General features: G+C 49.4%; 1 protein-coding gene across 1 annotated transcript; it reads left to right on the top strand.

Annotated features, from left to right (window-relative positions):
* Positions 1-5,135: 5,135 nt before the first annotated feature.
* On the top strand, positions 5,136-25,378 carry TRIM16 (tripartite motif containing 16). The gene is made up of 6 exons (XM_082705768.1): positions 5,136-5,964; positions 11,985-12,080; positions 15,728-15,961; positions 17,990-18,155; positions 18,623-18,718; positions 22,234-25,378. The coding sequence occupies exons 1-6, from the start codon at positions 5,464-5,466 to the stop codon at positions 22,800-22,802; spliced, it is 1,662 nt and encodes a 553-aa protein (XP_082561894.1). The 5' UTR covers positions 5,136-5,463; the 3' UTR covers positions 22,803-25,378.
* The last annotated feature ends 1,789 nt before the right edge of the window (positions 25,379-27,167 follow it).

Below are 27,167 nucleotides of genomic sequence, written 5' to 3'. Positions count from 1 at the left end.
CCACTTGGCTTGTTTGAATTCGAGTCCTCCAAATTCTGGGGAGAGGAAACCCCCCTTAATTCTGGAAAGGAATACCAAACCACCACGGCCATCACATTCCTAGAGGCAGGTCTGACTCAGGAAAGGATACTCCGGTGAAATTATGTTAGTTTGGTGAAGAAGAGAGAGACACTTTATATAGGGGGGAAAGTTTGGGACGGGTGTGAGTGGTGTCCAGTGACACCCCGGACCAAGCCTCCTCTCAGGAAGGCCATCCCTGTGCCTGAATTGATCTCAGTGAGTTGCATATAATAATTTGCTGCTGTGGAGATGAGCCAGCAAGCTGCAGAGTGTGCCAGAGCCCTTGGAGGTCCGAGCTGAACTGACCAGAGTCCGGAGTGAGAGAATGGTAGCACGAACCTTGGTGTCACTTTTTGCTGTTGGAGGGATTAAGCAAGATCTGCCCTTTTTTTTTTAAAGACTGAATTTATTTGAGAGAGAGCGAGAGAGAGCATGAGAGGGGAGTCAGAGGGAGAAGCAGACTCTCCACTGAGCAGGGAACCTGATGCAGGATTCGATCCCAGGACCCCGGTGTTGTGGAACGTGGACTGGATTCTGGTGGAAGAACCAAGCGGCCCTCGGAGACTTTGGAGGAACGGAGATTTATTTAACACGGTGGGCTCAGACAGGGTTATTCTCCAAAGGTCTGAGCCGCGAGCACAAGCAGGGAGGGGGATTTATACCCTTCTACTTCCACATACTTGGTACTTTTGGTGCGCGCAGGAAATGCAATAGGAAGGAAGAACCTGGAAGGGCTTTGAGACAGGGACTGGAATTCCCTTGCCGGTTGGGTCAGCCATCTTAGAGTACAGTTTTTCTTAATCACCGGGATCATGACCTGAGCCGAAGGCAGTCGCTTAACCAACTGAGCCACCCAGGCACCCCTAATTTTTTTTTTAAGATTTTATTTATTCATTTGACAGAGATCACAAGTAGGCAGAGAGGCAGGCAGAGAGAAATAGTTGGGGGGGGCAGGCTCCCCGCTGAGCAGAGAGCCTGATGCGGGGCTCCATCCCAGGACCCTGGGATCATGACCTGAGTTGAAGGCAGAGGATTTAACCCACTGAGCCACCCAGGTACCCCCTAATTTCTTTTTAATAGAAGATACTAGAGTATGTTTGCAAATTGCTGGGTGCAAGCTAGCGGAGAGGGACAGAATAAGGGTGTAAGATGGAGTGTAACTGAAGGAGCAGAGTCCTTGTTCAGGGAAGTAGAAGACAGCACTGGGGTAGGGGTGAAGGTCCAACACTCTCAGGGAGGGACTAGACTTTAATAGGCCTAGCGACCCTGCTTCCAGGGCAGAGGGAGGAGGAGGAAGAGAGGCAAGAGATGCTGGCACCTTTGTAGGGCTGGTCACGGGGACATCAGTGAGTTCCTGAATAGTGGCTTCTTTTTCACGGGAAGGGAGAGGACGAGATTCTCTGCACAAAGGGGAAGTAGGAAGAAGGAAGAGGGTTGAGAAGGGAGGAGCCTGGTCCCTGGGGAGGGAAGAGAGGGTTTACCTAGAAAAACACAGCACCAGGGCTGTGCAGTGTTGGGGCCTCGGGAGGGTAGCCATCTTGAATCCATGATGGCGCCTCTCTGTGTGACTGGGATTCTTGCTCTAGTGTTCCTTGCCTTTAGGTGCAGGCTCCAGGAAGCTGGGAGCATTTGGGGGTTCCCGGCAAGGTGAGATGGAGGGCGGAAAGGGGACATGCTTACCCTGGGCCCTGGAGTGTAAAAGCAGCTCAGAAGAGCAGGAAGACAGGAAGGGAAAGATGACAACAAGGAACTACGTCGTTGACATGCTAGACGTGAGGCACTTTCTTCCTCTACTGGCATTATAGCAAGAGAGCTGCAGCTACAGTCAGTAAAATTACCAGTTCGTGATTTTTTGGAGAAATCTTAACTGTTTTCCAGTTAACTGTTTTCAAGAATACCATTCTGTGGCATTAAGGACATGCATACCGTTGGCGGTCATCCCCATTTTTCAAGCTTTCGGGCAAATGCAAAATCCAGCTGTGAAGAAGGAAGGGAATTCTGATACCGGCGACAACCTGGATGCACCGTGGGGACCTTAGGCGGAGGGACACAGCCAGACACAGAAGGACGGATACCGTTTGATTCCACTTAGATGAGGTACCTGGAATTCGTTAGATTCATCGGGTCAGAAAGTAGAGGGGTGCCTGCCAGCAGCTGGGGGCGTGGGGCACAGGGATGGGGAGTTAGGCTTGAGTGGTGACAGTGTTAGTGGGGGGGGGGGAAGGAGCTCTAGGTGGACGGGGATGGCCGCCAACGGTATGCATGTCCTTAATGCCACAAAATGGTATGCTTGAAAACAGCTAAGGATGGTCAGTTTTATGCGATGTGTATTTTACTGCAGGGGGGGAATAGCCTTATGTGTGACTATAGGGTGGGTGGTATGCACCTTGTGACGGGGAGCGAGGCCCACGCCCACCCTACCTTGGCTCTGTCATTAGTAGGGGTGAGAGAAGGAAGGGCGCCAGCTGAGAGGTGGCAGGAAACTTGGGAGAAGCCAAATGTCCGTGAAGTCGGGGAAGCCAAGGGAACTGTTTGAGAAAGACTGAGAACATTGGGGGCCTCCTGGGCGGCAGCAGGAGGACAGGGGCGGTGATGGCTGTGGAGCGCTTGGTGCAGCAGGTGCAACAGATACACCAGATGTTGGTCCCAGTCTTCTGGTATTTGAAGCGCGATGAGATGCATGACATCCCCTGGCAGAGATCAGGGCTACGCCTGTCACCTAGAAGGCTTGGCTTCAAGGCCTGGTAGGGATTCAGAAGCTGTGGTGCATTCCGTGGTCCCCAGAGGGCTGGAGGCAAGTCTCCAGAAGGCGTCCACTCTCCCAAGAAGCTCAGACATCAAGTCAGAGACCACACAGTGCCCCAGACAGCCAAACCAGGAATCTCAGGCTAGCCCTGACTCAGGCACTCATTTTATGGTTGGGGACACTCGGGTGTTGTGGGGACAAAGGATTTTGTCAGGCCAGGTTAGGACTGAAATTCAGATTTTCTGTTTTCCAGGCTGCTTCGGCTCCCCCATGTGCAACTAGAGGAGGTCTGAGGAGGCGGGGGAGCGGCCCTGTAGGGTTGGCAGTGGAGGGTGGGGGCAGGGCAGGGAAACAATTCATGAAAGGAAAGAGGATGGGAATGAGCCAGCCAGAATGAATGGGAGAGGCCAGGAGGCCACCAGACGGTTTTAAAGTCCTCAGTTCAGCCCCAGGCCACTTTCCCTCCCCCTTCTCAGGAAGATCAAAGGCTTTGTGCCGGTGAGACCTGCTCAGCCTCAACCACCAGGTCATTCCGGAAAAAGGGAAAGGAAACAGCCCCATCTGCTAACTCTGAGCACAGAGGGGAGCCTGCAGACACCAGTTCCTTTCCCTCCTGGCTGGAGATCTAAAAACTATGAATTTAAATGCAGGGAAGCCTCTTGGGGTGGGGGCTCTTCAACAGGGGACCACAGCATTCTGGACGGGGACACTTAGGGAACTTCAGATTACTAAAAAGGGCTGCTTTTAGGCAATCAGGATACAGATGTTCTATGCACGTTGAAAATACAATGGGGCTGTGGCTGAGATAGATTTTTACTATCTTAATGCCCTCCAACTTTGAGCAACCGCTACAGTTTTTGAATTTTTGGAACATCTTGGTTAGTGACAAGAAATGTGCCTTGGTTGATCTGGTTTAACCCAGACCCTGCAGAGCTAGGGGGAAGGGGGGCAGGGTGCAGGGTGGAGAGCCACAGAGGAGTAGTACCATGTCTTAGAGTCGCCTCAGCCCCAGATCCCAGGGACAAACTGGACCAGGGCCCCCTCCCCCACTCTTTCTCCCTTTCATAAGCTTTCCAAATCCCTTTGAGTATTTCTGAAAAAGTCCGGGGGAGGGGGAGGCTGTAGAAGCTCTCCAGGATATAGATGTTGGGGTCCAGGCACCCTGGAATCGTCCTGGGCACAACTGTAGATCCCCAACGGTGGTGATGCCTGGGAGTTCCTTTCTTTAGGGAGCTAGATGCTTCCTGCGCTGTCCTCTTGTCCATGTGTGCTGGGCTAAACTGTGTCTTTCTCTCCCAAATTCGTCTGTTGAACTCCTCACACCCAGGACCTCTTAATGGGATTGTATTTGGAGACAAGGTCTTTAAAGTGGTAATTAAGAGGAGGTCGCTAGGGTGGCCCTAATCCAGTATGACTGGTGTCTTTATAGGAGGAGGGGAGATCAAGGAGAGGAAATCGATTGGGACACAGACACACAGAGGGAAGACCAGGTGAAAACAGAAGATGGCCATCTATAAGCCAAGGAGAGACACCCCAGAAGCGACCAGCTCCGCGGACACCTTGATCTTGGATTTTAGCCTCCAGAACCATGAGAAAATTAATTTCTTTTCTTTTTTTTTTTTTTTAAAGATTTTATTTATTTATTTGACAGAGAGAAATCACAAGTAGATGGAGAGGCAGGCAGAGAGAGAGAGAGAGAGAGGGAAGCAGGCTCCCTGCTGAGCAGAGAGCCCGACGCGGGACTCGATCTCAGGACCCCGAGATCATGACCTGAGCCGAAGGCAGCGGCTCAACCCACTGAGCCACCCAGGCGCCCCTGAGAAAATTAATTTCTGTGGTTTATATCCACCAGTCTGTGGTACTTGGTTATTTTGACAGCATAAGAAAACTCACATGCTGTGTCCAGAAACACCTTGCTAAGTGGGCAAAGGGGCTGTTTCTAGGAACCTCTTTCTAGGAACCATGGGGTGGGACGTGTAGCCCGGGGGAGCTGTCTGAGTTGAGCTTTACGTGGAAGGAGACGTGTTCTTCCCTGACGCTGTCCCTGACCTTCTGATCCCCTCAAGCACCCATTTGCAAGAAGGTGGCATGGACAAAGTCAGGGTCAGGGGCACATATCCTCCTTTTCTTAGATGCCTCATGTCCAGTTCTACGAGATGGGAAGAGATGAAGGTCTGACCGATCGTTGAAGTCCTTGCATTTTAGATCCCTTGAAAAAAGGCAAACAAAAAACGCAGCTGGTCAAGCCTCATAAAGCACCGCAGGCTTTTTACAGCAGAGCTCAGGAATCTCGAATTCTTTCCAGAGCAGCCACAGACACACATGATCTTTGGCTGAGCCTACAGGGTGCGAATGATTTCATGCAAGAATAGAAGTTTCGGGGCTGGACCCAAGGAGCGGCCTGAGCCCCTGGGGAGACGTTGGGAGCGGCCGTCCTCAGCCTGAACAACCTAGCTGCCGCGTCGTCACAGCCGCTGGCCGCCATCCAAGCTGGATCAGAGTAATGACTAACTGAGCTTCCTCCCGCAGGGCGGAAACAGTTAAACTCCTGTGACAGCTGCAATCATCGAGGCGTGGCTTTCTTGTCTGACTTGGGCCGCACAAGATCCTGGGACAAGGGGCAGAGGAAGGACGGCTCCGGCTCCAGAGTCTTCCAGATGGCTGAGTTGGATCTGATGGACCCAGGGCCACCGCCTGGGATCCTGGCTCACCCTCTGGCCACTGTCAGCCCAGACCCTGGGTCAGGCAGCCTGGCAGAAGAAGAGGACATGGGATCCCTGGGGAGCCCTCGGGTGGAGACGGAGGGACAGGGAAGTGACTCTGCAGGGCAGGGGGATCCTGACGGTGAGGGGGAGGCGGAGATCCTATGTGACTTCTGCCTCGGGACTGGCAGGGTGAAGGCGGTTAAGTCCTGCCTGACCTGCATGGTGAATTATTGCGAGGAGCACCTGCGGCCTCACCAGGAGAACAGCAGACTGCACAGCCACCAGCTGATCGAGCCCGTGAAGGACCGGGACCTGCGCACCTGCCCTGCCCACCACAGCCCACTGGTCGCCTTCTGCCGCCCCGACGGGCAGTGCATCTGCCAGGAGTGTGGCCAGGACGAGCACAAGGGTCATTCCTCGGTTTCCTTGGATGCTGCCCGGAGGGACAAGGAGGCAAGTGCTGGGGTCCATGCAGGAGAGGGAGGTGGAGGACCACTGCCACAGCTCCCGGGGCTCCCGACTTCACTTCTGCGCTCTGAGTCCTGCCAAGGACTTCAGCCTTAGTCCCTGGCTATTTGTCCAGGGTAGATATCTACTGCACTTGGCTTTGGAAACTGAAGTGGGTTGCTCTGCTCCCATCTCCATCCGGCTGTCCCTGTACTGTCTCTGTGTGTGTCTGTCTGACCTCGTGCTTGCTAGTTTCCTCTCCGTCACTCTGCTTTCGGGGATGGATGTGTGTTTGGGTGTGGGGTATAGGAATAGGAGTTCTGGGGCTCAGGGCAGTGACATCACCTTCTGGCTGGATCTGTGTGGCAACGAATGAAATGTAAACCTTGGCAGAAATTCAAGAGAAAAAAAAAACAAACCTTTCACTTAATTTCTCTTTTTCCCCTTTACCCCAAACGGGAGACCAGTAGGAAGTGCTCCTCTAGAAATACCCGCTGTGAAATCCGAGAGCTTAGGGAAAACAGAAGTTCCTCAGCAGGCAGAGGTACTAGGAGGGACTAAGAAACACTATACTCTTAGCCTGTAATTTTACTCCCATCAGATAGGGAAACTGTTTCTAGAACAACCAGCTTTTCTTTGCCCTAAAGCCCAGAGCATGGGGAAGTTCTTGGGAATGGACTTGGCTACTTTGTGTTCGTGGTTTCTCACACTTTGACTTTTCAGGAGCAATTTTTTCCCCCCTGGGTAGGGCAGTGCAATTGACTTTTCTCCCACATTGCTCACGTTCATTCTGAGGGCAGCTCCCTGTTTGCACTGCACAGGGCGGGAGCCCCACCGTAATTCCGTAATTCCTCGGTCCAATGTTCCTGGGCAGCAAAGGGAAGGGCTTTCTGGGAAGGGCTTACTTGCTAGAGCCCCTCCTCCGTGTCCTTTCTTAGGCACAGATTGAATCCAGTGTTCATGGCCTTTGTTCTGGAAAGCTCTGTATTCCAGAGGCTAGTGAGTCACCAATCCCAGCTCAGGGAGGCCCCTGCCAGCTGCTTCCAATGTTTCCGGAGTCAGGGAAATGTCCTGTCCAGAAAGCCGTTTGCTGCCACACATAACCAGGGTGAGGGTCAGTATTATGCGCTTCTGTAACCATGCAGAAGCTCTCAGTCAACAGAGAGACGGGGCAAAAGAAAAAAGCGCGACAGAATTGAGCGAAAATGGTCCTCACTGAGCACCGCCCCGGGCCGGGTGCTTTCTGTGCATTTTCTCATTCAGATAACTCTCTGGGGTGGCAGTCCTCTTTGGCGTCACATTTTGCCAAACTCACACAGACAGCTAAGTCATGGAGTGAGGAATGGAAGCTTTTGGAACGTCACCCCACCTTGGGAACGTGAGTGAAGGACCCCGAGATGACATTATTATAACCTTACCTTTTTTTTCGGGGGGGGGGTACCCAAATCCTGCCACACGTAGAGTAGAGATACTAAGACAAAGTGTACTGCTGTTCTCTTGGGGTCTGATATCTGAATGTTACTATATTTAACTGGAAAAAGGGATGCATATACATGTTAATAAAAGCAATCTCCACCAAATTTGCAATAGATCATATCAAGAAAAGCACTCCCTCCAGACTGGACACCCCCCCTTCCTCCTTCCTTAGACAAACACTACTTTCTTCTGCTTCCTTTCAGAAACAGTGTGTCTATACTGGCATGGGTACAATATGGATTTTAAGCACGGTGTAGACTGGTGCATGGCAGAGAGGGTAATTGTCATTCTGAGCGGGAAGACTTGAGGAGGGCATGTACGGAGCCCTAAGTTCAGGCAGGGAGACTGTGTAGGGTAAAATAAAAACTGGGTAAGGGGCTCCAGAGCAACATTTGGTCTTGAAAAGCAGTCATGGCTTTTCAATCCAGGTACAATCCAGCAGCTCCACACCCCAGATTTTTGGTGAGGACCCCAGTTCCAAACCTCCACTCTTCTGCTCTCCCGGAGAGAGCTCTCGCCATTTCTTTCCTGTGGCCTTGTTTTCAGCTCAGAGAGCAAGTTTCCTTCGTAAGGGCAGCCACACTGCAGGTGTCTCTGCCAAATCTTAGGAGTCAAAAGATTTCTCGCAAGGAGCCCAAGAGACCAGCCCAGAAGACACAGTGGGTTGATGAGACTGAAAATGCCCCTAGAATTATTTTGAAAGTTTTACCTGGCATAATGAAGGCCCCAGAAAACTCGTATCCCCTTCAGCGGGCCCCCGCCTGCTGGAGTGACTCACTGAAGGTCACTTTGGATTGTGTTAAGGGCTAATTACTCAAGCAGGCACGTCCTTGTAGGAAGGTGTAAATAGCGGGGTCAGTCATGAGGACACAAAGCAGCTGAGATCTGCATCAGATCCCCAGAGCCACTGACTTCTCAGTTAACCAAGGGAACCCCTCCTGAAGCTTCTCCCGTCTCTAGCTGTGCCAGTGGACAGAACTTCTGGATTTTGGGAAATGGCTGTTCTTTGATACATGTTCCATCCTGCTGGTCTACCAGATCCTGGCTTTTCCTGATGGGGACTTCTCTCTGCCCCAGGCCAGCTTCCTAAGGCCCCTTCGGTTTTAAGGTCAGCTGGCCTGGCTGTGCACCTGCCTGCGTGCATGCAAAACCTGATAAAACTTGGACTCCACTGGCCATTTCCTTGTTTGTTCATACCCCGGAAGTGCACCTGGTTCTTTCTTGTTCTTCCTCAAGCTTATCACACATCATCGATTGCTTCCTATGGGCTAAGTGTGAGACCACATTGTGTCCTCCGGAGGCTTGGATTTGAAGGAGGAAGCCAAGGCAAGTTCCACGGCTCCCTGGAAGTACCTCAGGGCTGAGGCATGACCGTGACCTGCTACCTGGTCCAGGAAGGAGTTGTCAGCAAGAGCGGAGGCAGGGTTCTTGGGAGTGGGAAGATCTGTCTTAGATCATGGGCCCACATTACATTCAGCCTCAGCATTGGTTCCAGAAGGTTCGGGACTGGAAGCAGCCTGAGGACACAGTCTCCTTATAGAGCAGGAGCCACGTTTCTGCAAGCCACAGGTATTCATGCATCGCTGGGGAGCAAGGCACCGGCATTTTCCATAGCCCCTTTGCTGGTGGCCACAACACGGATGATTTGAGGGCACTCAGGGAAAGAATTTCTTCTAGAAGTTCTGAGGAATGCCTTGGACTCAGTATCACATAACTTGTTTTTTTTTTTTTTTTTTTTTTTTAATTGTTCTTACACATTCTACCAGGCACTTGTATGTCTTTCAGGAGCAGGGAGGGTGTCCTATTTGATGGGACTGGCATGTGGTAGGTTCTGACCAATTGGCTGAGGAGTGAAGTCAGTCCAGGCGGACTCGGAAGGGCCACCATAGTGCAGATGGAAATACAGAGGAACCCGGACCTCCTGGAATTTTCTCTCTTCTCCCTCCCTCTCCTGCTCCTATTTGCATCTCTAACCCCAAGTCGGACCCCTAAGCTCTGGGTACCACCTTCCCCTGTAGATAGAAGCAAGAACAATTATGTTAATCTGTGCCTGTGCCCCGTGCCCCAGGGGAGAAGCTCAGCGATTTGACAGAGATGAGATGGCCAACAGTGGCAGGTCTTCACGCCCCCAATACTGTGCCTTTTGCACAACACTTACTACCTTGCTGAAGTAGGCAGGACCCTCTGTGCCCTTCAATACAGGGTGCCTGCTCTCATTGGCACTGCTGTCCCGCTTTTCTGACGAGTCCATCCACCCTGGCCTGAGACGAGTGAATGGCCGGCATCTTGGGAAACCCTAGAGACAGAGCCTGAGGCCCCTTGTCATGTTCTAGGAACAGGCATAACCGGAGAGGCAGGTCTCCCAAAGCGGCCCTCCCTTTTGTGGTAATCTGGAGTGTCTTCCCTTGGGGTGACTCAGAGAGGTCCCCATTAGGTAGTCTTTTTCTCCTTTTATGGCAATCTGCAGGCAGGGGAGAGCACCCCTTCCCTGGCTACTTTCTGGGAGTTTCCCCCATGGCTTTGGATCCTGCTGGGGCTACCCAGGCCCTTTGCCAGGATGTGTTCTGTTGTGGTCTTCACCACCTTAAAACAAGCACTTCACCCCCCACCCCCAAACCTTACAGGACTGCCCTCAAATAGGCCAGACCCTCCCTCAACCCCCAAACAGGTTTCAGGGATGGGGGTCACAGGGCCCCCTAGCTCCAAGTCAATACCCCAGATCCTGAGCAAAACAAAACAAAACTAAGAAGTTCCATTCCTTCTGCAGAGTGAGCCAGGTCTCTGGTCCCCCCTCACTAGGGGGCCTGGAATTTTCCCCAGGCTTCCTGTGATGGGGCGGGCGGGGTGAGTGGGGGGGAGTGGAGTAGAGACCATTGATGCCTACTGAGCTCCCTTAGGGCGCAAACGTGCAGCTTCTGATGCAGATAGAACCTATTGGAAGCATTTAAAACCAGTCTTGTCTTTTCTCTCTTGCTGACTCATGCCCTTGGAGGGCCTTTGAAGGCCACAAAGGTTTAGGCTTCATGCCTTGGTCCACTTCTTGGCAGAAACTGTTTAGGGAGTCTCCAGACGGAAGGGTGAAGCAGGCAGTGGAGTCAGAGCTAGCAAACCTGAGGTTCTCAGGCACACACTTGCCCGGTGCGGAGGCCTAGCTTGGCCTGGCTCGCGGTGGTGAGTGTGTGATGGAGCGCAGCCATGGTAGTGATGTGGTCTTGGAATCTAGGTGAGGTTCAATGGGGTGAGGTCCTGGGACCAAGAAGGAATTCTTGAGATGTCTTTGGTGCAAAATGGTGGTTTATTAAAGCATGGGATGGGCTCCGTGGGCGGAAAGAGCTGCTGCCCCAGTGCGGGGTGGGGTGGTGGTGGGGGGGTGGGTGTGGTGGGGTGGTGGTAGCTGATTATATACTTGGGAGATGGGGGAAAGTAAAGAAAAGAGAAGTTTCAAAAGAACTTTCATATGCTAAAGAGGACCCACAAGATACTGGAGGTCTTGCCATTGTCAAGTTAAGGTTGTTTTTCTCTCTAGCCAGGCACTGACTTTAAGATAGTGGGGAGATCTTTAGGGATGCCTGGGTGGCTGAGTTGGTTAAGCCACTGCCTTTGGCTTAGGTCTTAATCCTGGAATTCTGGGATCCAGTCCCACATCAGGCTCCCAGCTCCATGGAGAGTCTGCTTCTTCCTCTGACCTTCTCCCCTCTCATGCTCTCTCTCGCTCTCTCAAATAAATAAATAAAATCTTAAAAAAAAAAAAAAAAAGATAGTTGGGAGATCTTTACAAGAATGTCACGCAGGTCCCACCCAGAAGTGGCAGGTGGAGGGAGGCAGGTAGCAGGGTGTCCGCTTTTGCTCTGTCATTAGCCAGGCTCTGCTCCCTCATCTGTAGCAGTAAGCAAGAAGAGGGGCCCCCACGATGGCTGATGTTGGTAGCACACAAACAATGTGCCAGCTGCTGGAGCAAGTTCGCATTAACACAGGCTCTTTCACTCAGTCCTCGCAAAACCCCCGTGGGTTGGGTGCATTTGTTATTCCCATTTCACAGGTGAAGAAATGGAAGCCTAGAGAGGTTAAGTAGATTTTTCCAAAGGATCGGCTGCTAAGTAGAAAAGCTGGGGTTCCCATGCTTGGCTCCAGCTCCTACTCCTTGTTAACGTTATTCTGGGGGCAGAGGGGCTGGGTTGGACTCCAGCGTTGAACTGTGTGACCTTGACAGGTGGTTTGATGGTATCATCTGAGAAATGGGGATAATGGTACTTAGCTACCATGGGTGTGGTCAGGACGATACAAGCTGATCCATCTCCAAGCTGGAAGTAATGCCTAGTGTGGCATAATGTATGTGCTCGTGGTATTTTTAGCTGATCTGTGCTGAGTTCAGCACAAGGAGGCGCTGGCACACAGCTGACCCTTTGTGTCCTTTTAGGGCCCTCCAGGTGGCTTCTGAGGCAGCTCCCAAGGTCAGATTCTCCTTTCCACGCAGGAGGGGTGGGTAGCGTCTTTGCTGCTCCTGGGGACATATTCTGTGTACACTCCTTAACACGGTTCTTCCCTCTTAGGCTGAGCTTCGGGACACCCAGTTAGAGCTGGAACGGAAGCTGAAGTTGAATGAAAACGCCATCGCCAGGCTCCAAGCCAATCACAAATCCGTTTTGGTAAGGCTGCTCTGGGTCACCTGCTGTGCCCATTTGGGGTTGTGGGACATGGGGCCGGAGGCCCAGCCTCCATGTCCATGGGCTCCTTGGGGTTTCTTAGCAAATGAGAATTATAGGTAAAGGTATGAGCGGCTCCATGGTGGGGGGGCCTCAGCTCTCTGTCAGCTTTTCCTATGAAGTTAAGGTTCAAAACTGGCAAGTGATTTACTTTTTAATGATACAGAGTAAGAGCCAGATTGGTCCTGTGATAACATCATTCTTGTTTTTACATTTCCGTATGCTTTTTTGACCAGGAGAAAGGTGTGCTGAGGATGGGGGGCGGAGGGGGCATCTAGCTAGAATTCTACGAATGAGGCAGAGAATCTGGGTTTCTGTCTTAGGAAGGTGCTTGGCATGAGAGTGTCACCAGTACTGTGTCCTGGCAGCAAGAAAAAAGAGTGGAGAACTGCTTGATTAGTGGATGGTAACTTGATAAGGCCAGTGGTGTGCCAGGCTACTTGGTTTTAGTCTCTCTAGTTTATGGACACTTTTCATATAAACTCTAAGTGGACCCAAAGAGTTCCACAAATACTTCTCATTAGTGGAAGGCCAAACCCTCATTCAAAAAAGAATGTGAAACACCTAAGCTATGGTAGTGAGTCAGCAGGAACATCTTTGCATACCATGAATTATTTTTTCCATCCAACCATCCATCCACCCATCCACCCATCTACCCATCCTTCCATCCATCCATCCTTCCATCCATCCATCTATCCATCCATCCTCCCATCCATCCATCTACCTACCTATCCACGCATCCATCCATCCATCCATCCATCCACCTATCCATCCATCCATCCATCCAACCATCCTTCCTTCCATCCATCCATCCATCCTTCCTTCCATCCATCCTTCCTTCCTTCCATCCATCCATCCATCCATCCATCCATCCACCTATCCATCCATCCATCCTTCCATCCATCCACCTATCCACGCATCCATCCTTCCATCCATCCTTCCTTCCATCCATCCATCCATCCATCCACCCACCTATCCATCCATCCATCCATCCATCCATCCATCCATCCATCCATCCACCTATCCACCCATCCATCCATCCAACCATCCTTCCTTCCATCTATCCACCCAACCATCCTTCCTTCCATCCATCCATCCTTGCTTCCATTCATCCATCCATCCATCCATTCATCCATCCATCCATCCATCCATCCAACCATCCTTCCTTCCATCTATCCATCCTTCCTTCCATCCATCCATCCTTCCTTCCATCCATCCATCCATCCTTCCTTCCATCCATCCATCCATCCATCCATCCACCTATCCATCCATCCATCCATCTATCCACGCATCCATCCTTCCATCCATCCTTCCTTCCATCCATCCATCCATCCACCCACCTATCCATCCATCCATCCATCCACCTATCCATCCATCCATCCAACCATCCTTCCTTCCTTCCATCTATCCACCCAACCATCCTTCCTTCCATCCATCCATCCTTCCTTCCATCCATCCATCCATCCATCCATCCATTCATCCATCCATCCTTCCTTCCATCTTTCCATCCATCCATCCACCCACCCACATCTGATACATGTTATCCATTTCAACTTAATTTTCTCCTTCTCAGTGTTTACAACTCACTAGCTGTGAAAGATCAACACCTTTTTCACACCCACATCATCTTATGAAAAGAAGAGAAATAATTTTCCTTTTAAAGTCTTGTAAACCTTTGGCGAGTGTTGATTTCCAGGCTCAAGATAATCTAGAAACCACATGGAGCATCCTGCCTTTTTTCTAGCCCTTTATTTTTCAGACACTTTGATCCCTACTCAGCTTTTCTCATGACTGTGTGGTAACTTGGGGAGGTAGTTATCACAATAGCCAGCATGTACGAGGGACATGAACACAGAGTGATGATGAGACTTGTCTGGAGGTCCCAGATTGATGAAACAGGAACCTGGGATTGCTGCTCCCTCAACCTAAGAAACTCAATATGTTCATAGGTGCAAGCACCATCCTCAATCTCTTCAAGCCATTAGCTTCCATACTTTGCTACCCGTGTGGCCTCTCCTCTCTTTAGTCTTTCTTTGTCATTACACATTATGTAAAAAATATCCTTTGCATATTCCATTTCTATGCAGGGAGCAAGTATTTATTTATTTATTTGGAAAGATTTTATTTATTCATTTGACAGAGAGAGCACAAGCAGGGGGAGCACAGCCGGAGAGAGAGGGAGAAACAGGCTTCCGGCTGAGCAGGGAGCTCTATCCCAGGACCCCGGGAGCATGACCTGAGCCAAAGGCAGATGCTTAAAGATCGAGCCACCCAGGTGCCCTGGGAACAAGTATTTATTTCTCCATATAAGAGGTTACATTTGATAGTGGAAGAGTCAGTATGCCATCATCAGTTGAACTCTCAATCTATCCAGCCTTCCTCAGGAAGGCCTTGGTGGAAGAGAGGGGATTTGGACCCTGAAGTCTCTCTTCAGACTCCTGCTTCTCAGCCTCGTGGTATTGTGCTTCTATTAGAAACTTGCAATTGTGGGATGCGTGTCAGCAAGGAATTCTCAGGGCATTTTGAAGAACGAGATTTATTACTCAAAGGTCTTGGAGGACACAGAATGCTGCCAGAGGCCACAGGCCACACAGCAAGGTTGCAGGTAGAGAGGGAAGGAGAGAGTACAGACCTGGGTCTGCCTTTATTGGGGTTCAAGGTGGGTGTCTAGGGTTTCATGGGTTCACTCTTAGTTGGCTTATTTCAAGCATAAGAACAGGAATTCGGGGGTGCCTGGGTGGCTCAGTGGGTTAAAGCCTCTGCCTTCAGCTCAAGGCATGAGGGTACTGGGATCGAGCCCCACATCAGGATCTCTGCTCAGCAGGGAGCCTGCTTCCCCTCCTCTCTGCCTGCCTCTCTTTCTACTTGTGATCTCTGTCTGTCAAATAAATAAATAAAATCTTAAAAAAATTAAAAAAAAAACACAGGAATTCAGGGGTGCCTGGGTGGTTCAGTGGGTTAAAGCCTCTGCCTTTGGCTCAGGTCATGATCCCAGGGTCCTGGGATCGAGCCCCGAGTCAGGCTCTCTGCTCAGCAGGGAGCCTGTTTCCTCCTCTCTCTCTGCCTGCCTCTGTGCCTGCTTGTCATCTCTCTCTCTGTCAAATAAATAAATAAAATCTTTAAAAAAAAGAAAAGATTTTGTTTATTTCTTTGACAGAGATCACAAGGAGACATCAGATGTATGAGAGATGAAGTTGATGGTGGTGGATAAGTAACCCCCCCCCTTTTTTTTTCAGGACTCCAGGATTTATAGGAGAATAAAATGTTCCTTTTAGATTTTATTTATTTATTTATTTATTTGGAGGGGGGTGGTGTAGGGAGGGAGGAGGGGCAGCTGGAGAAGGAGAAGCAGACTCCCCGCTGAGCAGGGAGCCCAGCATGGGGCTCGATCCCAAGATACTGAGATCCAGACCTGAGCTGAAGGCAGATGCTTAGCCAACGGAGCCACCTAGGAGCCCCCAAATCTTCCTTTTATAATAGAAAATTGCTCCCTAACTTATGGGCTTTTCGGGGTTACGGTCCTGTGGGCTGAGCTTCCAGAACCTTGCATGCCTCGCTAACCTTCTCTTCTCTGCCCCCTCCCTCGCCAGCTGTCGGTGTCAGAGGTGAAGGCGGTGGCCGAGGAGCAGTTTGGGGAGCTGCTCGCCGCCATGAGGAAGGCCCAGGCCGACGTGATGCTCTTCTTGGAGGAGAAGGAGCAAGCGGCTCTGAACCAGGCCAACGGCATCAAGACGCACCTGGAGCACCGGAGTGCACAGATGGAGAAGAGCCGGCAGGAGCTGGAGAGGATTGCTGCCATCAGCAACACCGTCCTGTTCCTGGAGGTGGGTGGGGGTGGGGTGGGGTGGGCTGGAGGGAGGCATGCAGGGACCGAGGCAGAGGCATCAGGTTCATTAGTGCCAGGGAGCACCCTCACTGGCGAGGCCTGTGGCGGAGGTGGGGACCGCGGGAGTGGAACTGCTCCTTTATATGGGGGTGCGCAGGAAGTCCGGGACACAGAGGGAAGGGGGTATTAGGAGAATGCAGGAATACGGGAGAGGCAGGCCAGACTTCCCATTGTGGGAGGCTGGAACTGGGTCAGGGGAAGTAGGTCGTGTCCAAAGAGACTCGGTTAGAGCCTACGCATGAGTAGAGAGGTTTGAGAGACCACAACTGATTTGGGGAATAAGGTACTTTGATGCCATCATCCCAGATCTGTCGCTGAATAGCTGTGTAATTATTAACCAGGTCACTGAAACTTGCTGGGTCTCAAATTCCTCATTTATCAGACAATCAGGTACTAAGTCAATAGCTTTCTTTCCTTTTCTTAAGGTTATTTATGTATTGGAAAGAGATATACAGAGCCCCAGTGACAGGGAGTGGCAGGCAGAGGGAGAGGGAGAAGCAGGATCCCCGCTGAGCAGGGACTCCCCCCCCCCAGCACAGAACACCCCCCCACCCCCACCCCGCCACAAACACACAGGGCTCCATCCCAGGAGCCTGGGATCATGACCTAAGGGGAAGGCAGACGCTTAACTGATGGAACCATCCAGGTGCCCCTTCCGCCCACTGATTTAAAATATCACTTTTCTCATGTATGGCACTAAATCTGTATGCAGTGTTAAAATGTTTCTCTTTCTGTCAACTCTCTGGGTTGGACTTTTTTTCTCTCTTGTTAATCTGCCTAACCATTCTGGTACAACTTTCCATTGCTAAGTTTTCTACTGTATCCAGTCTGCCCTACCATGTTCCAGCTGAGTTTGGATGTTGATACTGTGTTGCGTCTGAGAGCAACCTTTCCTCATCACTGCCTTTTTTTGAAGCGTAAACAACTTCATATGATTATACTGGAAGGTGCTTCCAAAGGCTAAAGCACAGTGTAAGAATGAGAGAGCCTGTGTATCAGACTGAATGGGCAGGACGAAGGTAGCATTCCTGTCTGAGGACCTGTTCATGGGTCTTCCTAGGGCTATACCTCCACCTCCATTCCTCCCTTCCATATCGTGATTTCTGTCTAAATTCTAAAAAAGAGGGACGCCTGGGTGGCTCAGCTGGTTAAGCGTCTGCCTTCGGCTCAGGCCATGATCCCAGGGTCCTGGGAAATCCCTGCTCAGCAGGAAGTCTGCTTCTCCCTCTCCCTCTGCCTCTTCCAACCGCCCCCCACCACCTGCTCATGCTCTCTCTGTCTCTCAAATACATAAATAAAATCTTTTAAAAAAATTCTTAAAAAAAGAAAAAAAAGTCTCCAAGGAATGGAAGTAGCAGGAATGTTTCTGTTGCTATTTGGACTGTTGGCAAACAAGGTGTTCTTGTCCTTGGTCCCTAATCTGGGAGGTGCCTTAGAGTTGTTCCTAGGCATCTAGTGTTTCTTGGTTTTTATTTTTATTTTTTAATTTTAATTTGTGTGTGTCTCTTGATTTTTATTTTTATTTTATTATTATTATTATTTTAAAAAGATTTTATTTATTTATTTGACAGACAGAGATCACAAGTAGGCAGAGAGGCAGGCAGAGAGAGAGAAGGGGAAGCAGGCTCCCCGCCGAGCAGGGACCTAGATGCAGGGCCTGATCCCAGGACCCTGGGATCATGACCTGAGCTGAAGGTAGAGCCTTTAACCCACTGAGCCACCCAGGCGCCCCTATTTTTATTTTTTTATGTTTATTTTTTGTGCATGCCCCTTGATTTTTAAAAGCCCTCTTTCCCAATTTAAAAAAAAAAAATGCTTTCTACATTATTAGGTCCTGAGCTGGACATGTTTACATATGCCTGCTTTGTGTTGGCTGCATCAGATGTAGGAAGTGAGGTCACCAGAGCAGTCCAGTTTCAGAACTTCAGAAACCAAGGCAAGTTCTGCCGTGTTTCATTTCCTGCAGGAGTACTGCAAGTTTAAGAACACTGAGGACAGTGCCTTCCCTAGTGTTTACATTGGACTCAAGGACAAGCTCTCGGGCATCCGCCGAGTCATCACAGACTCCACGGTGCACTTAGTTCAGTTGCTGCAAAACTACAAGGAGAAGCTCCAGGATTTCTCCAAGGAAGGTGAGGAAAGCCGTCTGGGCCGTGGGCAAAGGAATGTGTGTTTCTCAGAGTGGGAGAGAGCCAGGGGACAGAGGGTGAAATCAGGGGGAATAGCTCATGTTCAAAGCTGTCCTTTGGCCAGACCAGTGGCTAACGGGCACTTACCTTGATCATTTGATTTTATGATGCAAACCCAGAGAAGTTGAGTTAGTTACATCCTGCCATTGGCTCGAATTTCCCTGACTAGTTTCCGAGGTTGCTAATGCCTGTACTTTGAAGTGAGATCCAAGTCAGCTCGGGATCATTCTCCAGTGGATTTTGTTTCACCCACAGAGAAATCATCCGTTGAGTGTGTTTCTCTCTGATGTGACTAGAGTCCAGCCCTTTCTTCCCCAGGGAGCTCAGGGAAGAGAGGCTGGGAACCCCTGCTTCTTAGGTTCTCCTGACCACCTGGACAGGTATGCATGCATAACTCTCTGATTTTCCAGAGGAGTATGATATCAGCACTCAAGTGTCTGCTGTTGTCAAGCGCAAGTATTGGACCTCAAAACCCGAGCCCAGCACCAGGCAGCAGTTCCTCCAATGTAAGTTGCAAACAGCTTTCCTTACCCACTTACTGATGTCAGTGTAAGGCTTGTTGGAGCAAGAACACCGTTTTTCCTGTAAGTTTCAGGCTGTTGCAAACTCAAGTCTACCCCTAAATGGGATACTTAAATTTTTTTGAATTTTATTATTATTATTATTATTATTTTTAAAGATTTTATTTATTTATTTGACAGAGAGAAATCACAAGTAGACAGAGAGGCAGGCAGAGAGAGAGAGGGGGAAGCAGGCTCCCTGCTGAGCAGAGAGCCCGATGTGGGGCTCGATCCCAGGACCCTGAGATCATGACCTGAGCCGAAGGCAGCGGCTTAACCCACTGAGCCACCCAGGCGTCCCTATTATTATTTTTTTTATTTTTTATGTTTGAGACAATTTCAAACTCACAAAAGCATTGGAGAAAATGGGACAGAATTCTGGTATACCTTTCATCAGACTTCTCTGAACATTAACACTTTCTATAACTATGGTAAATTGACTAAAACCAGGAAATGAACATCAGTTCACTACTATTAACCAATCTGTAGAATTATCCAAGTGTTTCAGCAAGCGTGCTAACCGGTGTCCTTTTTCTGGCCCCTAGTCTGATCCAGGATCACAGATGTTTCCCTGCCTCCTTAGTCTCCCCCAACCCGGGTCCAATCCCTTAGCCTGTCTTTCATGAGCCTGGCACTTCGGAAGCTCCTGGCTAGTTACCAGATGATTCCCTTTTAGGTCTGGCTTGGCTCTCTCTCTCTCTCAAATGCATAAAAACAAAAAACCACATTTTTGGAGGTATTATTGATATATAACGTATACTAGTTGTACATGAACAAGATCATGATTTGAGGGGCACCTGGGTGGCTCAGTGGGTTAAGGCGCTGCCTTCAGCTCAGGTCATGATCCCAGGGTCCTGGGATCGAGCCCCACATCGGGCTCTCTGCTCAGCAGGGAGCCTGCTTCCTCCTCTCTCTCTGCCTGCCTCTCTGCCTGCTTGTGATCTCTCTCTGTCAAATAAATAAATAAAATCTTTACAAAAAAAAAAAAGATCATGATTTGACATACACCTATATTGTGAAATGAAAAGTTGGTTAGCGTCCATCACCTCATATAGTTACAAAATTCTTTTTTTTTTTTTTAAAGATTTTATTTATTTATTTGACAGAGAGAGAAATCACAAGTAGGCGGAGAGTCAGGCAGAGAGAGAGAGAGAAGCAGGCTCCCGCTGAGCAAAGAGCCCGATGCGGGGCTCGATCCCAGGACACTGAGATCATGACCTGAGCCGAAGGCAGCGGCTTAATCCACTGAGCCACCCAGGCGCCCCAAAAATTCTTTTTTTTTAATGATGAGAAGTTTTGAGATCTACTGTCTAAGCAACTTTCAGATCTGCAGCACCGTCTCGTTAACGATAGGTACTATGCTGTACATGACATCCCCTGGACTTCTCTTATAGCTGAAACTTTGTACCTTTGGCTGCCTTTAAAAATATGGAATGCTTCACGAATTTGCATGTGACCTGTGTCCATGGCCTGTGCTCATTTCTGTATCAGTCCCATTTTAGTATAGATGCTGCCAGGTGAGCACCTGTATGCCTTTTTATGGTCCTCGGTTCACATTCACATTTCTTTTTTTTTTTTTTTTTAAGATTTTGTTTATTTATTTTGAGAGAGAGAGCTGGGGGAGGGGCAGATGGAGGGGGAGAGAGAGAAAATCTAAAGCAGACTCCGTGCAGAGCCTGACGTAGAGATCGATCTCAATGACCCTGAGACCATGACCTGAGCTGAAATCAAGAGTCGGACAGTCTGACTGAGCCACCCAGCAGCCCTTTCATTTTTCCTTTTAACTTCTTAGATTGTTGTGTCCTTTTTTTTTTCCTTCTAAAGTGATTCATTGACTGCTAAGAATTTCCCTTACAAAAACAAAACAAAAAAAATCCCACAACAACCAAAAAGAATTTCCCTTCCCTAGACACAAAGAAGTTTGGAAAACTCGGGGTTAATCTAAAATAATTTTTTATATTAATGGATTTTAAATAGACTTGAATATGCTAATTCACTTGGGGAATATATACTGAACGTCTCTGAGCTAGAAGTCCAAGATCCAGTCCCCTGTGAAATGTGGAGTTTATAGATTAGAAGGAAGACGGGCATGAAACGAACCCATAAGTAAATAGATTATAACCATTGTGTGGAGTACCATGACCCTTACGAAGTCGGAGCGCTCTGAGAAAAAGTGGTGGCGAGGGCCTCCTTGAGGACATGAGCTCTCAGTTACAATTTGAAAGATCAGCAGGAATCTCCCAGGCTCAGGTTAGGGCGATGATGATGTCATGGAGAGAATGGTCTGTGCTAAAGCCCCGAAGTGGGCTCAGCGCTGCATGTTCCTGAGGCCAGGAGGTCTGGACCACGGCCATCAAGGGCCAGAGGGCAGAAGACAAAGCTGGAGACACAGGCAAGGGCCAGTCATCCCTGGCTGTGCAGGCCAGGGTGATGGGCCACTGCTGCATTCTGTGGGCAAGAGGCACTATCCAAGGTCTTTTTTTTTTTTTTTTAAGATTTTATTTATTTATTTGACAGAGAGAAATCACAAGTAGGCAGAGAGGCAGGCAGAGAGAGAGAGAGGAGGAAGCAGGCTCCCTGCTGAGCAGAGAGCCCGATGCGGGACTCGATCCCAGGACCCTGAGATCATGACCTGAGCCGAAGGCAGCGGCTTAACCACTGAGCCACCCAGGCGCCCACTATCCAAGGTCTTAAAGCTGGGGTGACATAATTTACCTTAGCCTGTACCCTGAAACCTGCTCCATGGCTCTGTGGTGGACAGGGGATGGGAGGGGGTCAAGACAGAGCAGCTTGGCCAGCTAGGAGCCCGTTGTATGATTCTGGACTAGATTGGGGGTGAAGCAGTGGTTTGCACAGAAGTGGGATCTACCAGGCTTGGGGCTGTCTGTGTGTTGGGGGGGGGTGTGGGGAGGCTGGGGGCAAAGAAATTTTCAGAATAACTTCAGTGTGACTCCAGCAACTGGGTGCAAGGAGGTGCCATTAGTTTTTGATTCTCTGGGATTCGGAAATGATTATGTTTGAGGTAATGGGTGAGAGTTTACCATGCTAAATATTGGTCAAATTAAAAAAAGTAAAAGAATCAGGAGTGGATATGTGAGTGCCTATTTGCACAAACCCTTGCCAACACTGAGAAGAAGACGAGTGTCCGGCTTTCGATACGTATTTTCGAATGAATGAATGACTAAATCAGGGGGTTTTATTTCTTGGTTCAGTTCCGTAAATTGCACAGTCAATGCCAAGCAATTTGAACTTCATAAAGGAAGGAAGTGGCGCGACTTGTGTTCTCTGCTCCTGGTTTTCGCCCACCGCTTTTCTGGGGGGAGCAGTGGCCTGGGGTAAACAGAGCAGAGGAGAAAGATGTTTTTCTCTTACCTGGGAAGTGGGATGGGTTCAAAGTGTCCTGTCCAGAGCAGCTGTCTCTTCCTGACCTGCCTCCCCGCCCTTCTCCCATATCCCCTCAGATGCGTGTGACATCTCTTTTGACCCGGACACGGCGCACAGGTATCTCCGGCTGCAGGAGGACAATCGCAAGGTCACCAACACCACGCCCTGGGAGCACCCCTACCCGGACCTCCCCAGCAGGTTCGTGCACTGGCGGCAGGTGCTGTCCACACAGAGCCTTTACCTGCACAGGTACTATTTCGAGGTAGAGATCTCTGGAGCCGGCACTTATGTTGGCCTGACCTGCAAAGGCATCGACCGGAAAGGGGAGGAGCGCAATGGTTGCATTTCTGGAAACAACTTCTCCTGGAGCCTCCACTGGAACGGGAAGGAGTTCACAGCCTGGCACAGCGACACGGAAACCCCGCTCAAAGCCAGCCCTTTCCGGAGGCTGGGGATCTACGTGGACTTTCTGGGGGGGATCCTCTCTTTCTATGGGGTAGAGCCCGATGCCATGACTCTGATTCACAAGTTTGAGTGCAAGTTTTCAGAGCCGGTCTACCCTGCCTTCTGGCTTTCCAAGAAGGAAAACACCATCCGGATCGTGGATCTGGGGGTGGAGCCTGAGAAGCCCATGCCAGTAGGCTGAGAAGCCCGGCGCGTCCACCGAGGCTGCGTCCTAGACCCCAGACTCTTGCTGACCACAAAGACCAGCCAGCCGCTTGCATCTTAAAGGGGACTTGGGGATGGAAAGGTCTGCCAGTGGCTTTAGGAATCACGTGGATTCCTGCACGAGGGGAGAGGTCTCTGGCTTTCCCCTTTTACTTCTGCTGTGCTGTTCTCCGTGTTCTTTACTCCCTAGGCACCTACACCCCGTTTCTCATCTTCTAGTGATGTTCTCCTCTCTGCTCAGGTGAATGTCACACTGTGCCCAGGCTCGGTGCCCAGGAATCTTCAGCGCGATCACAGAGATTGCAGAGTAATCAGAATCAATTGCAGACTCTATTTTGTGTTGCCTACGCCCCAGACACTGTTCTTAATGCCGCACGGCCATCGACTCCCAACTTCACGGTGGCTCCCTGGGGGTCCAGGCTCCCATCATCCTCAGTTTACAGATTGGGGAACCTGTGGCCCCCGGGGTGGGGGGATGGTCAGTGAACTTGCTCAAAGTCGTTGCACTCACACGGTGAGCGAGTGGCCGAGCTGGGGTTGGAAGCTGGGCAGCTGATGCAGAGATTTTTAACCACTACACGATGCTGCCCTCCTCATTCCTCCCTGGGTGTTGTGTGTAAGGGGATAAGCTTCATGATGAGCTCCTCAGCATGGACATCGAGCCTCTTAAAGCCCTCCGTGCCTTCGTGCCCACTCCGTCTGGGCCAGCCGAGCAGCTGAGACCTCACTACCTCACCCCGCAGCTCATCGGATTTTTGGATAGTGACGATGCTAAGAAATGTCTTCCCGGAGTTGGAGTCTTAGTCCTCATGACCTCAGGGGAGGGTCTCACTTCAAGATGTGGACTTGTCCCATCTCTCATTCAGAGGACCGCCCTTCAAATACTTGGAGGCAGTTCTCATGTGGACCCTCCAGGAAAGTCGTCTTGTTTTCACACTACATTTCCCACTTTCCTTCATAACTTCTGGGTCGTTTCCTGGGAACCGTGTCGGGCAAGTTTCCTCCTCTGTCTGTCTGATGGTCCTTTCTCAAGAGTACATTGCTTTGAGTCGCTTACTTTGTTCCCAGAGACCCTGCCCTCTGTTCGTGTCCTAGGATTTATACAGAGTAGGATTTGAATTGTTTTTCTTGGATGTTTTGAAATTTGAATTTTACTGAGTTCATTTTTTTTTTTTTTACTTGAATTTAAAATTTCATTGCTCTGCTCACCGAGATGCTTTTGATTCTTGATTCTGGAGCCCGTAGATGAGTGCTCCTTCCTAGCTTGGTGTCCCCCACAGAGCTGGTCAACTTTCCTAATTAATCTTATTGATACCTGTTGATGAGAGGAGGGTCAAATAGGGAATCTGGCACCCCCCAGTCAATGCCTTTTGAGTTTGCAGTAAGTTGCACTTTGGTAAAACTGTACACTGAGGTAGCCCACTTTTAGCCCTTCATCCACCAGACACCAGGAAGGACTTTTCCAAAGGGAGAAACCAAGACACGTCTGCCTTTCCTCATTCCACCTGTCTCACAAGGCGCTCAGAAGAGAAAAGGAGAACACCTTGGCCTGCCCTTGTTTTTATGGAACCACTGTGGTTTATTGGTGCAGCTGCTTTATTTTCTGAATGCTCACCAAATGCTTGATTAAACCATTTTAAGGTTTCTCTGCTGTGAGTTAACATCAAGTTGATGAGTCTTTTGCTTCCAGAACGTACCTTACTTTTCTTTTTAAAAGCTGAGGCAGTTTCGTGGGTCCCCATCGTCTATCACTTTTCCTCATTTCTCGAAGATTACTGCCTGGCTTTTGGTCACATTGGCCAACAGTGTCCGTGCCGTGAGATGTAGCTTTTTGAGATCAGAATGCCGGAGCTCTTATAAAGGGACCGTTTGGGCATCTCCTTAACTGACTTGAGCTCCATTTCCCTGCCAGCTCCTTTTTTGTTCATTCGGTTTCAGTGTCAACCTTCCCTTTTTGATGTAGAAGACCAAAGCAAAACCGAGAGTTAGAAACACCTACTTTCTCTCTGTCATTGCTTCCACTGACGGGCATATCTTTTTGCTTATTCTTGGTCCCCAAACAGAAATTGTTTAAAATGAACAAATTTTAAAGCATAAATAAATAAAACAAGAGAACAAAGGCCTATTTTATATTCTGTCATTTCCCCCAAGCTCTGTGTGTGTGTTGTGTGTGCACATCACCCTCTGTATTTACCTACACTTACTTCCTCTTGCTCTGTGTAGACACATTTGGGAAAAGAGTCTGAACTCATCAGGGGCTCCTTCTGGTGCGTGATTGTTTTGTTCCGTTACTAGACCACTTGTGATTGTGGAGTCAGAATGTAATTTTAGCCACCACGTAATTCATTCCTGTCTCAACTTGTTGAAGTTCAAGTGCTTATGACTTCTTTTCCAGGAATGTTAGAGAACCTGAGTAAATTCCCACGTCTTCCCAAGCTTTATGATGGAATGAGGAGATAAGAATTTTGGCCCAACTGTGGAACCCTTATTTCTCTAACCGGGTTCAGCATGTTTTTGGAATGACTGTCCTGAAATAAAATGAAATTGATTCAACACATGTGGCATTTATAACATGGAAGCCAATATGCTAAGATAACAGTGACCCAGAATATAACTAGATGTGTATCTTTTGATCACAAGAAGTTGATATATATATATATATAATTTTTTTTTTTTTTTGAGAGAGAGAGAGAGAGTGGGGATTTGGAGGGGTAGATGGGGAGAGAGAGAGAGAGAGAGAGAGAGCATCTTAAGTAGGCTCCATGCTCAGCACGGAGCCCACTGTGGGGCCCAATCTCATGACCCTGAGATTATGACCTGAGCGGAAACCAAGAGTTGGATGCTTCAATGACAGCCCCAAGGAACTGATTTAAATTTGGGGCACCTGGGTGGCTCAGTGGGTTAAAACCTCTGTCTTCAGCTCAGGCCATGATCCCAGGGTCCTAGGCTCGAGCCCCGCATCGGGCTTTCTGCTCAGCAGGGAGCCTGCTTTCTCCTCTCTCTCTCTCTCTGCCTCCCTCTCTGCCCACTTGTTATTTCTGTCTGTCAAATAAATAAATAAAAATCTTTAAAAAGGGCGCCTGGGTGGCTCAGTGGGTTAAGCCGCTGCCTTCGGCTCAGGTCATGATCTCAGGGTCCTGGGATCGAGTCCCGCATCGGGCTCTCTGCTCAGCGGGGCAGAGAGCCTGCTTCCCTCTCTCTCTCTCTCTCTGCCTGCCTATCCATCTACTTGTGATTTCTCTCTGTCAAATAAGTAAATAAAATCTTTAAAAAAATCTTTAAAAAAAAATTTAAGTGAAAAATGATAGAATCTGAAGAACTAAATAAGAATCTACTATTCAAGGGGCATTTGGCTGGTAGAACATGGGACTCTTGATCTAGGGGGTTGTGAGTTCAAGCCCCACATTGGGTGCGGAGATTACTTAAAAATAAAATCTTAAAAAAATAAAACAGAGGAATCTACTATTCACAACAATAACAGCCAAAGCAGTATGGACTACATCCCTCAATCCCATGTCTGAGGTACTGCCTCTAATGTAATGTCTTCTCAGCCCATCTTGAATTTTCCGTTGTGTCATTGACTGACCATCTGTCTGATTGCTCCCCATCTCTACAACCAACTACCCCCATTTTGGGGCTCACCCTTCCAGCCCCGATCGCTATAGAAGCTATAGAAGCTATAGCTTCTCCTAGCTCCCTGAGTTCAACTGCCCTCTCTCTGCACCCACCATGAGACACGGTGGTGGGAGGGCAGGAGGCCTTGCAGGGAGGGTCACTGTATCATGTTCAGCTGATACACACACGCAGGGCACCCACTATGTACGGCTCAGGTAGAGTGGTCGTCCAGGCTTTGCTCGAATATGCTTAGTCCCTTTCTTTCTTTCTTTTTTTAAGATTTTATTTATTTGATGGAGAGAGAGATCACAAGTAGGCAGAGAGAGAGGGGGAAGAGAGAGGGGGAAGCAGGCTCCCCCTCTGAGCAGAGCAGAGCAGGGGAAGCAGGCTCCCTCTCTGAGCAGAGAGCCCGATGCGGGGCTCGATCCCAGGACCCTGAGATCATGACGTAAACTGAAGAAAGCCACTTAACCGACTGAGTAACCAGGCACCCCCAGTAATAACTTCTGAAAGAATGAAGGATTTGTGTTTATTTTTACTTTTTTAAAAAAATTAGTTTTTTTTTTTTTTAAAGATTTTATTTATTTGACAGACAGATCACAAGTAGGCAGAGAGGCAGGCAGAGAGAGAGGGGAAAGCAGGCTCCCTGCTGAGCAGAGAGCCCGATGCGGGGCTGGATCCCAGGATCCTGGGATCATGACCCGAGCCAAAGGCAGAGACTTTAACC

Source organism: Mustela nivalis (genome assembly GCF_964662115.1).
Source record: "Mustela nivalis genome assembly, chromosome: 17".
In the NCBI taxonomy this organism is placed as follows: domain Eukaryota; kingdom Metazoa; phylum Chordata; class Mammalia; order Carnivora; family Mustelidae; genus Mustela; species Mustela nivalis.
This window is presented reverse-complemented; position numbering and strand designations above follow the sequence as displayed.

Excerpts from the sequence above, each read along its gene's own strand:
- TRIM16 (XM_082705768.1), top strand. The coding sequence starts at position 5,464 with ATGGCTGAGTTGGATCTGATGGACCCAGGGCCACCGCCTGGGATCCTG. Across the intron at positions 5,965-11,984 it reads CTGCCCGGAGGGACAAGGAG|GCTGAGCTTCGGGACACCCA; the intron begins GCAAGTGCTGGG and ends CTTCCCTCTTAG. Across the intron at positions 18,719-22,233 it reads CAGGCAGCAGTTCCTCCAAT|ATGCGTGTGACATCTCTTTT; the intron begins GTAAGTTGCAAA and ends ATATCCCCTCAG.